The 16,536-nt window shown below is 49.7% G+C and overlaps 1 protein-coding gene across 6 annotated transcripts in view; it reads left to right on the forward strand.

Moving 5' to 3' along the window:
* Nucleotides 1-16,536, forward strand: part of FBLN2 (fibulin 2) — a 111,160-nt gene that overhangs the window by 68,824 nt on the left and 25,800 nt on the right. For all 6 annotated transcript variants that reach the window (XM_074033046.1, XM_074033047.1, XM_074033049.1 and 3 more), the window contains exons 3-4: nt 11,804-11,915; nt 13,245-13,374. In XM_074033046.1, the coding sequence (XP_073889147.1) occupies nt 11,804-11,915; nt 13,245-13,374 (242 nt within the window). The remainder of the gene's footprint in view (nt 1-11,803; nt 11,916-13,244; nt 13,375-16,536) is intronic.

A 16,536-nucleotide genomic window follows, 5' to 3' on the forward strand; every position in this document is an offset into this window, starting at 1 on the left:
GAGAGCCTGCTGTGAGAGTGGGCTTGGGGAAGGGGCCAGAGGGGTGGTAGGGAGGGCCCTGCTTCCCTTGGAAGAATTGATGTGGATGGGTACTTGAACTTCCCTCCCCTTCTTTCCTTTCTTTGATGCTTGGCTCAGGAGCCTGCACTCTGGAGCCGTGCAGCTGGGGTGAGATCCTGTGGCTGCCCCAGCTGGGTGTGTGGTCTGGGGCAAGCTGTGCCTCCTCTTTCCACAGCTGTCTGCTGGTCTGCAAGATGGGGGCTGGGACTGGGACGTTCCTTCTAGAACCAGAGGGAAGATACTATGGGTGCAGGCTGGGGTCCAGCAGGTAGCTCTGCCAAGCCTGAGATCTGGTCGGTTGGCAGGACTGGCCAGGTGCCTCCTCTGGGCTAGGCTGGGGTGTCCAGATGGTAAACACCCACAGAGGAGAAGGTGATGTGAGGGCCGCAGAGAGCAGTGGGGACACAGAAGCTGGTGCTGAGGGGGCTGGCTGGGGCTGCTCTGCCTGCTGAGGAAGGCATCCCTCATCCTGAGTTGCGTGAGCTCAGGCAGACCCCACTCCTGCTGTTTCTTAGCCATCCTCTGCTGGTTTCTGTGATCCCGGGGAGGAAGGCAGACCCAGGTTCACAAACCCTTTCTGTCTGTCCATTTTACAGTCCTCATAAAAAAAATTTAAGGTGCCCCCAGACTTTCAAGTAATCCCCCCCCCCGTCCCTCCACACGCCCAGGAGAACACCAAGGCTGGCGGGAACATCAGGGCTGCAGCCTTCTCTGCACTGTTCACTCAGGCCCTACAAACATCCTGTCCAAACAGGGGCCTGGCGGAGATGGCCCTATCGCCACCCTCCTGCCAGGTGTGGAAACTTCTCTGCAGCATTTTCAAAGCCAGAATTCCTTAAGGCTTTAATGTCAAGGGACTGGGACTGTCTAGAGGGGTCATGACCTCTGCATTGGATTGTTCCAGGAACCCATTGTCCTATGATCAAAGGAACTTAGAATCCTCAGAAAATGGGTAATACCTGCATAAGATAAGAAACAAATACAAAATACAAAAGGGGTAAACAGTCAGTTTCCTTCCTCCCTCCCCAGAACTGAGTCCCTCCCCAAGAGAGCCACAGTTACCAGTTTCTTGGGTCTCCTTCAAGAAATAATCCGTGCATATCCATGCATCTTTTTAGAAAGACAAATGGTAGCTTATTAAAGATACTATTCAGGATTGACCCTTAAAAAATTATTCATAGTACATGTGGAAATTGTTTTCATATAAGTGCATGCAGATCTAATGCTTTTTAACAGCTGCATACGATTAGATGGATATAGCATCAGTTTTGCTTTGTTTTGAGATAAGGTCTTACTCTGTCCCCAGACTGGAGTGCAGTGGCATGATCACCGCTTCCTGCAGCCTAGACCTCCTGGGCTCAAGGCATTCTCCTGCATCAGCTTCCCAAGTAGTGGGGACCACAGGTGCATGCTACCATGCTTGGCTAATTTTTTAAATGTTTTTGTGGAGATGGAGGCTCACTGTGTTGCCTAGGCTGGTCAGCATCAGTTATTTAATCACTGCCCTGCAGGTGGGATTTAGGTTGTTTCTGGATCTTTGCTGTCACAAATGCATCAGAATCTGTGATGTTTCCTGTTTGTGTTCATGGGGGCATCTAATCTATCAGCAGATGAGATCCCTACAAGAATTGTGGGGTCACAACTTTTTTTTTTTTTTGAGACGGAGTCTCGCTCTGTCACCCAGGCTGGAGTGCAGTGGCACGATCTTGGCTCACTGCGAACTCCGCCTCCCAGGTTCACACGATTCTCCTGCCTCAGCCTCCCGAGTAGCTGGGACTACAGGTGCCCACCACCACGCCCAGCCAATTTTTTGTATTTTTAGTAGAGATGGCGTTTCATTGTGTTAGCCAGGACGGTCTCAATCTCCTAACCTCGTGATCTGCCTGCCTCGGCCTCCCAAAGTGCTGGGATTACAGGCGTGAGCCACCGCACCTGGCCCACAACTTTTTTACACTGCAATGCATTATTATTATTATTATTTTATCACATAACATGACATTTTCTATTTTTAGTTGTGCTCTTCCAAGGCATGAATTACATCCACCTCATTGTGCACCCATTACCACCATCCACCTCTGGAAATTTTTCATCTTTTCAAACTGAAATTCTGTCTCCATTAAACACTAACTCCCTATACCCCTACTCCCAGCCCTTGGCACCCACCATTCCATTTTCTATCTCTGTGAGTTGACTACTCTAAGGACCCCATACAAGTGGAATCATAGTCTTTATCCTTGTATATCTGGCTTGTTTCACTTACCTTGATTTTATTTTTAAAATTTATTATTGTTTATATATATATACACACACACACATATATACACACACACATATGTATATATATGTGTATATATGTATATATTAGATAAGGTCTTGCTCTGTTGCCCAGGCTGAAGTGCAGTGGCACGATCATGGCTCACTGCAGCCTTGACTTCTCAGGCTCAAGTGATCCTCCTCCCTTAGCCTCCCAAGTAGCTGGGACTATAGGCACACACCATCATGCCTGGCTAATTTTTAAATTTTTTGTAGAGATGGAGTTTGGCTGTGTTGCCCAGGCTAGTCTTGAACTCCTGGCCTCAAGCAACCCTCCCTCTTTGGCCTCCCCAAATGCTGGTATTATAGGCGTGAGCCACTGCATCTGGCCTGGATCTATTTTTAAAAGAGTCTTTTAGTCTTTAGTCTTAGAGTTTTCTGATCATTCTACCTTTTTCAGTACTGTTTTGTTTGGGAGGAGAAGAGCAGTTCAGGAAGTGTCCACATGGGCAGCAAGACAGAAACCATAGGGTCGTCCCTGACACCCCACTCCATAGTTACCACCGTCCTGATGGCAGTCAACAGGAGTTCCCTCCTTTTCTTTATAATTTACCCCTGAACATTCTTGCCTCACTCTTCTCTGTTTCTGAGCCTCACATGAAAGGCTGTGTGCAGTACTCCCCTGTGGCTGCCTCTTTCCCCAGTGCAGTGCTGGTGGGTCCTGGCACATGGTGGCAGTGAGGTGGCTGGCATCATGTGGTCACGCTGCAGGCTGTGGACCCTTCCTCTCATTTGTGGGCACTTGGAAACCACCTGGAGACCACCAGAATACTCAGTGTCATGGGTGTGGCGCCTTCTGCTTTACCAGGGGACAATGAGTGGTTTTCCAGAGTGGACCTGCTCTGTGCCGCTCGGCGTGGGAACAGCGGGGTTCCTGCTAAGTAAGGGTCATGCTCACCCTGCTACCAGGCCCGGAGCCCTGATGCTGTGAAGTCAACCATGGCAGTGTGTTCTGAAGCAGGGATGTTGCGGGGCCATGTCACTGCCAATCCCAGGAGGCCAGAGAGAACCTCTGGGTCGAGGCTGGGCTGTCAGAGTGGGAGAGCACCTGCGTCTCTCTTTCCGCAGTGCTGCTGAGAACCAGCAGATGGGGAAGGCCTTGTTCCCCTTGGCCTGAGCTCCTGCAAAGCAGCAAAGTGGACAGAAATGGGGAATTCTCGAAAAGCCAGAGGAAAGAAGAGGTAGGGTAGGCGTGGCTGAAGGCTGCACCAGCTCCTGCTGCTGAAGGGATGGTTGCCAATCCTTCCATGGATTTGTCTGCCCCTTTGTTAATTAATTTGGAAAGCAGTCACCAAGCATCTTGTATGTGCCAGGAGACAGGGAGGTTGTGTTTACTGAGTACCAGCTATTTGCCATGCACTGAATCTTACATTCCCACTTGTGAAATGTGGGTGGGGAGGGTTACTTGCCCATTTTGCAGGCAAGGACATGGAGGCTCAGAAGCTGAGTGACTTGCCCAAGTGCCCCAGCCAGTGAGTGGTGGCCCAGCCACACACCTGTGCTTCCAGCAGTGGAAGGACATGCCTGTGCTCGTCTTGTGAGCCTGGTAACATCTGCTACATAGAGGTGGTGTAAGGGGAGGTGGCTAGTAAGGGTTTGCATTCTTCCTTGTAATTTCTCTAAGGCTGTGCCCCTGGGCTGCCTCTGTTAAACTCTTAGAACCTCTTTTTATACCTCTGGGACAGGGGAATCATCACACCGACCTCCCATTGTGATGTGAGCTTTACATGAGATGATATACACCAAGAGCCTGAAATATTTCACCCAGCCCCAGATTTTACCAGGGACCCGGTCTGTGCTGTGTGCTGGGCACTGGAGACCCTGAAATGATTAGGATGATTGTTGGCCCACGAGACCCTCCCAGTCTGGTGGTTGGGACAGGTTGCCACCCGACAGGGACGTTGTGGTGGAAGGATATGAGTGAAGTCAGAGGAGGGAGCTGCTTTTCCTGGGTGTTAGACAGAGCCTGCTGGACGGACACACAGGCAGGGAGTCACATTTGGACTGGCTCATTAGGGATGGGTAGTTGGATACTTGCCAGTTGGCCAAGGTAGAAGAAGGGCATCCCAGCATGGAACAGCGTGTGCAAAGGCATAGAACAAAAGAAGGTGTGTGTTCCTGGGAACTGAGTCTGGGCTGTGCTGTGAAGGCCCTGAGTCTCACTCTAGAGAGAGGCACTTTATCCTGTGGGGCAGTGGCTTTTCCATGGGATCTGTGGAGCCCCAGGGCTCCCCAAGATGACTCTGGGATGTGGAAGGCCAGAGCATTGTGAGGAAGACTAGGTAAGATGACATGATGAGGGCTGAGTAGGAGTTAGTTTAGATATGGAAGTTAGGGAGACCCTCTCTGAGGAGGAGAGACCCCCAGAAAGAGAAGGAGCCTGCCCTATAGAGAGTGGGGGCAACAGTTGGCACAGGGAGAGGTGGAAGATTCCAGGCAGCAGCATGGCAAATGCCAAGGTCCTGGGGCAGGACTGAGCCCGAGCAGGTCCTGAGGAGAGAGAGCGAGTTGAAGAGTGAGTCAGAGAAAGGAGGTCACTAGGGGAGGCGGGCAGGGCCCCACTGTGTAGGACTTTGTAAGGAAAGTGGGGACCATGGGGGGCCATAGGCGGAGGAACGATCCAATCTGATTTGTATTTGTGGACAGTCATTCTATAGCCCCGTGGGTGATGAGCTGGAGGGCGACAGCATGGAGGCAAGGAGTGCAGGAGGGAGTGGTGGAGGAGGGCGTGGCCGGTGGACTGGGATGCCTTTGGAGATGGCCCTGTGCGTGATGGATTGGAGGGAGGTGGGGGATGGGGGATTGGCCTGGGAGGGTCCTGAGGATGGTAGGGCCTTTGTTGACACAGGAAGACCCAGGGAGGGGGCGGCTTGGGAGAATCTGGAGCTGAGCAAATTCCAGCTGGGGAAGTGCCAGGGAGACATCTGGGGTGGTTTCTTGGCCAGCTGTGGGCATGTGCATGTGACGTGGGGGGTGGGGGCCAGGGGAAGGTGGCATTGGAAGCTTGGAGATGAGATCAGCCAGGCCAGGGTGTGTTGGAGAATAGAAGAAGCCCCAGGGCTGAGACTCCAAAAGTCTGGTGCTCAGGAACTTAAAAAACACGACAGAAAGAGAGAGCGAAAGAGAGAGAGAGAGAGCGAGTGCCAGGCAGAGGCTAGGGGACCTGTGAGAGGTGGTCCTAGAAGAGAGGAGGTGGCTGCTGGGCGGAGCCTTGGAGAATCAGGGTGGAGGGCTGGGGCCTCTGGACATAAGATGAGGGGTACTCACTCACCTTGCTGGGCTTTGCCTGGCTCTGCCTCCCACATTTTGGATGGCACCTGGCAATGCCACTCATGGTACCTACACAATTTCCCCTCCTGCTGCAAGTGGGTGACCCTCCCAGCATAAGGGACATAGTTCCTGAGCTTTGTTTGAGAAGGAAGGTGGCCAGGAGAGAATGGGGGTAAACCTACCAAGCGCAGGCTGAACCCTGGCACCTGATCAAGGAGGAGCCGGCAGAGAGCACCATTCAACACCCACGAAAGCAGAGCATCTCTCGGGCTGGTGACGGTTAGAGTCTCAGAGAGGACCTTCAGGATCGGCTGCATCAGGTCACCTGTGTGACAGACATGGAGAAGCTCAGGTCTGGAGAAAGGAGGAGAAGAGGGGAAATTGAGGCTGGTGACTTGCTTTACATTTGTACACTTTTTTTTTTTTTTTTTTTGAGACGGAGTCTTGCTCTGTCACCCAGGCTGGAGTGCAGTGGCATGATCTCGGCTCACTGCAACCTCTGCCTCCCGGGTTCAAGCGATTTTCCTGCCTCAGCCTCCTGAGTAGCTGGGATTACAGGTGCCCGCCACCATGCCCGGCTAATTTTTGTACTTTTAGTAGAGACGAGTTTTCGTCGTGTTGGCCAGGTTGGTCTCAAACTCCTGACCTCAGGTGATCCGCCCACCTCGGCCTCCCAAAGTGCTGGGATTGCAGGTGTGAGCCACCGTGCCTGGCCATTTGTACACATTTATGGGGTGGGTGCATGTGAAATTCTGTGACATGTATGTAATTCATAGTGATCAAGTCAGGGTGTTGAGGGTGTCCACCTGACTACAGTGCATTTTTGTTATGTGTAGTCACTCTGCTTGGGATTTCTAACTCCCCAACTCGTCTGTGAAATAGGAATGCCAACAGTTCTCACTCTTAGTAACTGTGAGGTTCGTGTGCTGTGACCCTGCCTGGCTGGTTGCTAGCACTGCTATATTTCAGCTGTTACTGTTATCTTCATTGGGCATCCCACTGATGTCATCTGGCTAAGAGCCAGGGACCGTAATTTCTATAAGGCAATCTTGGAAGAAGTTTAGGGAGGAAGTATTTGGTCCTGTAGAAAAATGTTGTGAGTTTGAGCTATGCAGAAGAGAGGATAAGCCGCCTGGGCAGAGTCACCTCCTGCCACCAGAAGTATTCAAATAAGGAGAGTCTCCCACATGGCCAGAATGTAACAAGAGGGGATGAGGCATTGAGTGGTGGCATCACTCTCAGTGGCCGCAGAGACTCAAGTCAGGACTGTGGCATCCTGGGAGGTGGAGGCAGGGCTCTGCCTGGCACCCAGTGCTCCTGAGTCCTGGGACAGACATGTCTGAGCCATGTTCCATTCAGACAGTGAGCACTGATGCCAGCCTCTGACACAGCGCCTCTCAGTTGCCAAAGGTCTCCTAGATTCATTTAGCAAATACTCATTGAACACCCACCATTTGCCAGGGGCTGAGATACGGCTGTGAAGAAGATAGATAAGAGAGCTACCTACTGTCTGGGAGCTGACATTGCAGAGAAGGAAACAGAGGACTGAGAAAGTAAACTCATCAACAAGAGGCTCTCACAGTGCTGACGGCTGTGAGAGGGTTATTTATTTGTTTGTTTGAGACAAGGTCTTACTCTTGTCACCCAGGTTGGAGTGCAGTGGCACAAGCACGGCTCACTGAGGCCTCCATCTCCTGGGCTTAAGCAATCCTTTCCCCTCAGGCCCCTGAGTAGCTGGGAATGCAGGCATGTACCACCATGCCTGGTTAAATTTTTTTTCTTTTTAAGAGACAATCACACTATGTTGCTCAGGCTGGTCTCAAACTACTGGCCTCAAGTGATCCTCCTGCTTCAGCCTCCCAGAGTTCTGGGATTGCAGACTATGGATTTTATTTCTGAAGAAGATTCTCTTTTTTCTAAAATCATCTTTGGAAATTTTATTCTAATACTGCTTTTATAGATTTAGAACTTACTTTCGTGTATGGCGTGATGTGGATCCCAGCATCATATATTAAATTCTTTCCCTGCTAAGTTCGAATGCCACCTTCATCATATATTCAATTCCCATATGTACATGGGTCTGTTTCTGAACTCTTTTCTCTTCCATTGAGCTCCTTGTCTTCTTGTTTTAATTATTAGAACTTTGAAGTGTATTCTGATACTGTTGGAGAAAGTCTGCCTTCTCTGTTCTTATTTTTCAGAAATGTTCTTGGGTATTCTTAAACATTTCTTTTTTTGGATGAATTTTAGAATTAACATGACAAATTCTCTGGCATTTACACTTTGCTTTGGTTGGAATCGCATTGAAGTTGTAGAGTAAGTAGAGGAGAATTGACATCTTTAAGGTACATATTAGACACGTGATATGTATTTTGAATAAAGTGTACCTTGTACTCATTAGACAATCAAATTTTCTTCTTCATGTGAATCAAGCGTGTTTACTGTCGATTCATTTCTAGGTTTGTTTCTCTTTTGAATGGGAATTTTTTCCTGTTAACTTTTTTATTTAATTGTTACGGGGGTATAGGAAAGCCACTAATTTGAGTGTGTTGTTTTTGTTTTTGGCTGTTGTATTATAATCATTATTGTTAATCGTATTAATTCTAATACATTGTGAGTTTTGATTCTCTTGGATTGTCTAGGACAATGAAACCATAACATCTGCCAATAATGACTATTGCTTCTTCTTTCTATTATTTCTTTGGCCCTTTTTTCTTTCTTTCTTTTTTTTCTAAGATGAGTCTTGCTTTGTTGCCCAGGCTGGAGTGCAGTGGTGCGATCTTGGCTCATTGCAACCTCCGCCTCCTGGGTTCAAGCAATTTTCTTGCCTCAGCCTCCCGAGTAGCTGGGATTACAGGTGCATGACACCAAGCCTGGCTAATTTTTTTGTATTTTTAGCAGAGACAGGGTTTCATCTTGTTGGCTAGGCTGGTCTCGAACTCCTGACCTCGTGATCTGCTTGCCTCGGCCTCTCAACGTGCTGGGATTACAGGTGTGAGCCACCATGCCTGGCCTCCTTTTTTCTTGTTTTACTGCATTTGCTAGTATCTCCAGGACAATTCTATACAGTAGCATGGCCCATGGGCATTATTTTTGTAATACTTAATAATTCAGTGGAGGATGTGTCCAATGTTCCCCCATTGAGTATGATGTTTGCTATGTGTTCTGGTAGACACCAGTTCTCATTCCTCTCCGTGCCTCAGAGCAGAACAGTAACAGGTTGTGATGGAAGCTGTTTTCCCTGTTTTATGGAAAAAGAATGAAAACTAAGGAAAGCTTGGTGACTTGCTGTGCCTGCTAAGGTGACGCAGCTGATGACCCTCCGTGAGCTATTGCTCCTGCTGGAGTGTGCAGGTGCCGTCCTTCACAGCATCTGTCCCTCAGCCCTGTGCCCTTACGTGAACTACTCAGGGCATTTAGAGGGCTTTATGGGCCTTAGCACCTGCACAGCCATTCAGTCCTCATACAGAGAAGGACACTGAGTCTTTAGGGAGGAGAAGCGGCTGTCAGTGGTCATGCTGAGGTGTGGACTCAGGCCCATCAAGCTCAGAGGCACTCAACTCTTACTTGTTGCCCCCAGCACAAATGTCTAGGCATTCTGTATGAACTTGACTTAGGAATGTCACTTTCAGACCTCAGGGGCAAGCGCTTGGGTTAATTACACTTCTCATTTCTTGGCATGGCTCTTATTATCCTCTCTCTTGTTTTATTTATATATTAATATTTTATTTCCTTTCATCGTCTTTCTCCATTCCCATCCACCACCTCCATCCCCATAGCTGACAGTTTCATCTCAGTGTGTTTTTTGCTATCATGTGTTCTCGCAAAGTATGCATTGTTATTTTATGTGTGATAGTTTAAATTTGTATAGTAGAACTGATTTGGTTTCTTCCTTTTCTCCCTTAGTGCTGTGTTCCTCCACACTGCTGTGTGTCCGTGCGTCCAGCTCATGCTGCTGTGTGTGTATCCAGTCTGTTGTTTCTGACAGCTCCTCCACGTAGCATGGCCCCAGATTTTCCTCATCTTCCCCCCAGTGATGGACACCCAGGCTGTCCCCAACCCCCTTCCACAAATAACACTTGACATGGGCATCCTTATACTGGTTGTGTTATGGGCTGTGGTGGGGACTTCCCTGGCACAGGCACCAGGATCAGAGCATCTGGGTCCTTGATGATGCCTGTATTTGACTGCATAAGCGATGCCACGTCTCTCTAGCTGGCCACAGTCTCCACTCCCACCCCAGACACGCAGACATGCAGCAGTGTGGAGGAATACAGCACGAAGGGAGAAAAGGGGGTCCCCACCTCTGCGTGGCATTTCTCACTCTTTCTCATATTTCTAGTTTAATGGATATTTTATTTTTATTTTTTGAGACAGAGTCTCACTCTGTCACTCAGGCTGGAGTGCAGTGGCTCTGTCTCAGCCCAATGCAACCTCCAACCCCCCTCCCCATTCCTGGGCTCAAGCAATCCTCCCACCCCAGCTTCCTGAGTAGCTGGGCTAACTTTTGTATTTTTTGTGGAATTGGAGTTTTGCCATGTTGTCCAGGCTGGTCTCAAACTCCTGAGCTCAAGTGACGAACCCATCTTAGCCTCCCAAAATGCTGGGATTGCAGGTGTGAACCACCACATCTGGCCTAAGGAATGTTTTACTTGGGAGTTCTTTTTTTTCTTGTTAATTTTAAGGAGTTTATTATGTTTTGTAGATGGCAATTCCTTGTCAGTTTTGGACATTCCAGAAACATCTCCTGGTATGTCAGCAGTCTATTATATGTGTACATGGAATTCTTTGTTATACATATTTGAATTTTGAGGTAATCTAATTCATTAATTTTTGTAACCTATAGCCTGTGCCTTTGAGTTTTAAGACATTCTCCCCTCCCTTGACTCCTTCCAACCTCCCCAGCCACAAATACAGTTGAACATTGAACAACTCAGGAGTGAGGGGTGCTGACCCCACTAACAGTCAAGAATCCATGTGTAACTTTTGACTCCTTAAAAACTTAACTAATAGCTAACTGTTGACAGGAAGCCTTACTGATAGCACAAATAGTCAATTAACACATATTTTGTATGTTATATATATTATATAGTGTTTTTTTTTTTTTTTTTTTGAGATGGAGTTTTACTCTTATTGCCTAGGCTGGAGTGCAATGGTGTGATCTTAGCTCACCACAACCTCCACCTCCCGGGTTCAAGCAATTCTCCTGCCTCAGCCTCCTGAGTAGCTGGGATTACAGGTGCCTGCCACCGTGCCTGGCTAATTTTTGTATTTTTAGTAGAGACGGGGTTTCACCATGTTGACCAGGCTGGTCTTGAACTCTTGACCTTGTGATCCGCCCGCCTCGGCCTCCCAAAGTGCTGGGATTACAGGCATGAGCCACCGTGCCTGGCCTATATTCTGTATTGTAGTAAAGTAAGCTTGAGAAAAGAAAATGTTATTAAGAAAATCATAAGAGAAAATATGTTTACTATTCATGCAGTGGAAATGGACCATCGTAAAGGTCTTCATCCTCACGGTCTTCATGCTGAGTAGGCTCAGGGGAAGGAGGGGCTGGTCTTGCTGTCTCAGGGGTGGCAGAGGCAGAAGAAACTGCTGTGTTGTTCAGGGGTCAAGTGTGTATTCAACATGAACCTTCCGTGAATTTCCTGAAGAGCTTAAACTTCTCTTGCTGCCACTGCTGCTGTTTTCTTATCTCTTGTCCTGCCATAGCATCTTAGGTTGGGTTCCTTAGAAGCAGAGCCTGAGTTGGGGGGGTCTTGTGCACATGTTGGTTCATTTGGGGAGACCTCTCAGGAGAAACTCTCTGAGGAGTGAGGGATGAGAGGCAGACAAAGCTGTGGCCCGCGTGCGGTCTGACCCCTTGGGAGCTCTAGAGTGTGAGTGGCCCCCACAGAGCTAACTGCTTTGAGACTGGGGGCTGAGCTCTAGCCCCATGTTAGCCTGTTATTGGCTGGGCTCCTCCCAGCCCCCGTAGGGAGGACTCCACCTCCCAGACAGTTCTCCAAAGACAGTTGTGTTGTGGGCTGTTAGCGACCAGCATTCACAGCATCAGGGGTGGGTGAGTTTGCTTGCTCAGTAAAGACCTCGACAGGCCCCTGCACATCTGCTGGACTTGTGACCTCTGTATGGTGACTCTGCCTCATGTTGCTATCCACAGGCTCCACCAAGGACCTGATCGAGACCTGCTGCGCAGCCGGACAGCAGTGGGCCATCGACAATGACGAGTGCCTGGAGATACCTGAGAGCGGCACTGAAGGCAACATCTGCAGGTAGGGTGGGCTCCCTGGAGCAGGCGGAGCGGCCCATTTGCCTTCTGCAGAATCCTGCTTGCCTAGGACCCCAGGCCCAGGGCAGCCCAGAGAGAGTGCACCTTCACCTGCCTCTGGGGCCTGAGGGCGACTGGGTGTGGCTGCCATGCGCCATCTGGCCAGGCTTTCTCCAGGCGTGGAAAGTCCAAGACTGGTCCTAGGAACAAACCAGCCACATAAATTGGTAGCTGGCCTAGTGAGCAAGATCCGAGGAATGTACAATTTGAAACAAGTTTTAAAGGACTGCTATCCCCTAGGAATAGTCGGGTGCTGCTCTCACCGCATGCTGCAGTTGCTGCCACACTCATCCCCCTCAGGCTTTCTCTCCTCTGTCCTCTTCCTTTCTCCGCTCTGCTACCCTTGGGTCTTTAGGAGGCTGGCCTCTCGCTGTGCTCCCTTGCTGCTGTGCTAGTTGTTTCTTCTGACTCTGATGTCGCAGCAAAGCAATCCTTTATCCCCATGCCTTCCCTTTTCCAGGCCCAGGAGAGCTCTTGGTCAGCTGCTCATGCTGTCTTTTTTTTCCAGGGACCCTGTCTCACCTGCTCATTTTTCCAAATAAGAAAGATGAAGTTCAGAGAGGCAGTGTGATGCACTCAAAGCCACACAGCTCACTGGCAGCATGGCAAGGATTAGACCCCATGTTTCCCAATGTCCAGACCACTCTGCTTCCTTTAAAAAAATTTATGTTCTAACCTTGTCTTTCCCTTCTGCCATTCTACCAATATGGGGCTACTTAGAGCATGCAGCATTGGGACCCCGGAGTTTGACGCTAAGCGGTCCTTACATGCTTGCATCCCTCTTGTGGATGTGCCCTACCTCAGGGGGTGCTGAGCCCTGTCCACCATAATCCCGACCGCCCTGTCCTGGCTCTGGCCTCTGCAGCTGACTCGTCAGCCACCTCTGCCCCAGGCAGCCCAACAGTGACTGGCAGGCAGTGACCAGGGACCCAGAGGCTGTGCTCCTCCAGACTGACCTGCCAGCCTTTTCTGGGATTGGGTCTCTCTGTCCTCCCTGACCATTGTGGGAGTGGAGACTCTGATGCCAATCCCTCTCTCTCAGAAGTCAGGGACACACAACTCCGAGTCCAGTGGGACCCAGGCCTGCATCTTCTTGGTTAAGCCAAGAAATGAAACCTGTGCAACCCAGTGGAGGTTGTGCCAGCTCTGCCACCTGCACTGGCTCCCTTGCTGTGGACCTTGGGCAGGGCTTCCCTCCTCTGAACCTCACTCACTTTCTACTCTGGGAGGATGGGGTGGGCGATTGGGGGCTGAATTGCCCCCTCTGTTGCAGGACAGCCCAGAGGCACTGCTGTGTCTCCTACTTGAAGGAGAAGAGCTGCATGGCCGGCGTCCTGGGAGCCAAGGAGGGTGAGACCTGTGGGGCTGAGGACAACGACACCTGTGGCGTCTCCCTATATAAGGCAAGCCTGACCTGTGGCCTTCTCGGCAGGGTGGGGCGGGGCAGGGCGGGAGGCTGGCCTGGGCCTGAAGGTCCTTGCGGCCCAAGAAGTTAGGCTGTCCTTGGGGCTCCTCCTGGGAGTGGCCCTCACGCCTGGGGTGGAAGGACTCTTCATCTGTATAGAAAACATCGTCAGTTATTATATTGACCAGTTAATTCACAGAATATTTTTAGAGCACCAGTGTGTGCCCTGGGCCCTGTTTTAGGCATCAGGGATGTAGCAATGAGTAACACAGATGGTAATTCCTGCCCTCTGGGGGATTTCTTTCTGGCCAGGAAGACAGAGGAAGATCACAATGAATATGTTAGCACCTGGCGTGGTCGCAGGCGATTGTGCTAAGGAGGAAAACCTAAAGAGAGGCGGGATAAGCAGTGTCAGGGCTGGGGAGGGACTGCAGTATCAGCTGACAGTGGCCAGTGACAGCCTCACTGAGAAGGGGACATTTGTGCAATGCCCGGGGTGGGGGACATTTGCGAAAATGCTTTCAGGCAGAGTGCAGCATGTGCGAAGGCCCTGAGGTCAGAGTCTGCTTGGCATGTCTAGACTGTGTGGCTGGAGTGCATCGAGTAACGGGGCAGGTGGAGCTGAGCCCAGAGAGATGACAGGGCTCCTGGCCATCATCGGAATGACTGCGGTTTGACTCTGAGTGAGGTGGACCCCATGGAGAGTTTGAGAGTCCCTTCTGGCAGTTGTGGGAACTGGTTATTGAGGGTGTTTCTCGCACATGGGAGGTGGGATTGGGATGGGGTAAAACCCCACCAGGCAGTAGTGGTGCAGAGAACAGTGTGAGCTAACACACAGGCGAGGACGTTGGGAAATGGGGTGTGTGGTCCAGTGGTCTGGCAGCAGTAGAGACAGGCCACCAGGAGTCCTTAGGCTGGAACATAAAGGACAGTAAATGCTGAGAGCTTTGGGCTTCAAGCAGAGCGTCTGTAAAGCCGTGGGAGGGATTTGCAGCAGGAGATCAGGTTGTGTGCTCGAGCTCATGGGGGCCACTGGGGGATAGGGTGTCAGTTTAGCTACAAGTAATGGAAAATTTCCTGGAACACTGGTTTTTCTCTTATATGCTGCAGGCTGGAGGAAGGCAGGGCTGAGTTCGAGGAGTGAGCAGCTCCATGGTCATCAGGAACGGGGCACAGGCATGGTGGTCTTGTCCTGCCAGCTCTCATTTGCCACCTCATGGTCCAGGACAAACTCCAGAAAGGGGCAGGAGAGCCCCCTTGTTTTAATAATAATAATAATAATAATAATAATTATTATTATTATTATTATTATTTTGAGACAGAGTCTCTGTCGCCCAGGCTGGAGTGCAGTGGTACGATCTCAGCTCACTGCAACTCCACCTCCCGGGTTCCAGCAATTCTCCTACCTCAGCCTCCTGAGTAGCTGGGATTATAGGCATACGCCACCATGCTTGTCTAATTTTTGTATTTTTACTAGAGATGGGGTTTCACCACGTTGGCCGGGCTGGTCTTGAACTCCTGACCTCAAGTGATCCACCCACCTCGGCCTCCCAAAGTGCTGGGATTACAGGCATGAGCCACTGCGTCCGGCTTAAATTGTTCTTGATCGTGGTGAAATACACGTGATGTAAAATCTTAACCATTTGTAACTGCACAGCTCGGTGGCATTAAGCACATTCACATTGTTGTGCAGCCATCACCAGCAAGCATCCAAGGAAGTTTCTTATCTTCTCAAGCTGAAACTGTTCCCATTGAACACTGACTCCCATTCCCTCTCCCTGTAGCTCCTGGTAACCACCATTCCACTTTCTGTCTCTGTGGGTTTGACTCCTCTAGGGAACTCTGTAAGTGGAATTATACAGTGTTTGATCTTTTGTGTCTGGCTTATTTCACTTAGCATAATGTCGTCAAGGTTCATCCATGCCATGTGTAGCAAATGTAAGTGTTTCCTTCCTTTTTGAGGTGGCATATATTCCATTGTGTGGACAGACCACATTTTCTGTATCTGTCCATTCATCGACGGACACTTGGGTTGCTTCCACCTTTTGGCTATTGCGAATAATAATGCTGCTGTGAACATGAGCAGAAGAAGGGCTCCCTTTTTTGAGGGTGGACTGTAGTTCTGCTTAGATTTCATTGGCTGGAGCTTCATTTCCTGGCTACATGTAACTGCAAGGAAGACTAGGGAATGTGGTGTCTTTATTCTGGGAGGTCAGGTGCCTCACTGAACATGAGAAAGAAGGGAAACAGACATTGGGATGGATAGCTGGCTGTCTACAGCAAGGCGACGGCAAACTAGGACAGTGGCACAATTTCAGGAAACCTTCCAGAAGGGACCTCATCTGGATTGAGGAGCGGGGGAAGGAATTGAAGAAGCCCACAGTCTCAAACCTGGGTGATGGTGACAGAGGCTGCTGGATGATTCTGGCATTTGGGAGAGGATTTTGACTTCAATTTTGGTCATCTTGGGGTCATTTTTTTCCTTAAAACCACTAGTATTAGTGATAGGACCCTGTTGACAGGGTTTAGAAACGTTTAGAATCCCCTTTTCTGTCTTTATGTTTGACCCTGGACCAGTTCTCTTTTCTTTTTTTTTCTTTTCTTTTCTTTCCTTTTCTTTTTTCGACAGAGTCTCACTCTGTCGCCCAGGCTGGAGTGCAGTGGTGCCATCTCAGCTCATTGCAAGCTCCGCCTCCCAGCAGGTTCACGCCATTCTCCTGCCTCAGCCTCCCAAGTAGCTGGGATTACAGGCACCCGCCACCATGCCTGGCTAATTTTTTGTGTTTTTAGTAGAGATGAGGTTTCACTGTGTTAGCCAGAATGGTCTCGATCTCTTGACCTCGTGATCCACCCACCTTGGCCTCCCAAAGTGCTGGGATTACAGGCATAAGCCACTGTGCCCAGCCAGTTCTCTTTTCCGAGCCTCAGCTTTTCTATCTGTAAAATGAGGATAATAATCCATGTCTTTTTGGGTGGTTGTGGGGATCAGAGATAATGCAAACTAAGTGTTAAGTATGTGATGGGCCTTCATTAGTGGGAAGTGTTCAACACTGAGAGATGCAAGAATAGAGTTATCGGTTAGCTGTTGCTGGGTAACATACATTCCAAAACCTAGTGGCCTGTTGCTGTTTTAATGCATGAATTTGTGGTCAGCTGAGTA

The sequence above is a fragment of the Macaca fascicularis genome, chromosome 2, assembly GCF_037993035.2.
Source record: "Macaca fascicularis isolate 582-1 chromosome 2, T2T-MFA8v1.1".
In the NCBI taxonomy this organism is placed as follows: Eukaryota; Metazoa; Chordata; class Mammalia; order Primates; family Cercopithecidae; genus Macaca; species Macaca fascicularis.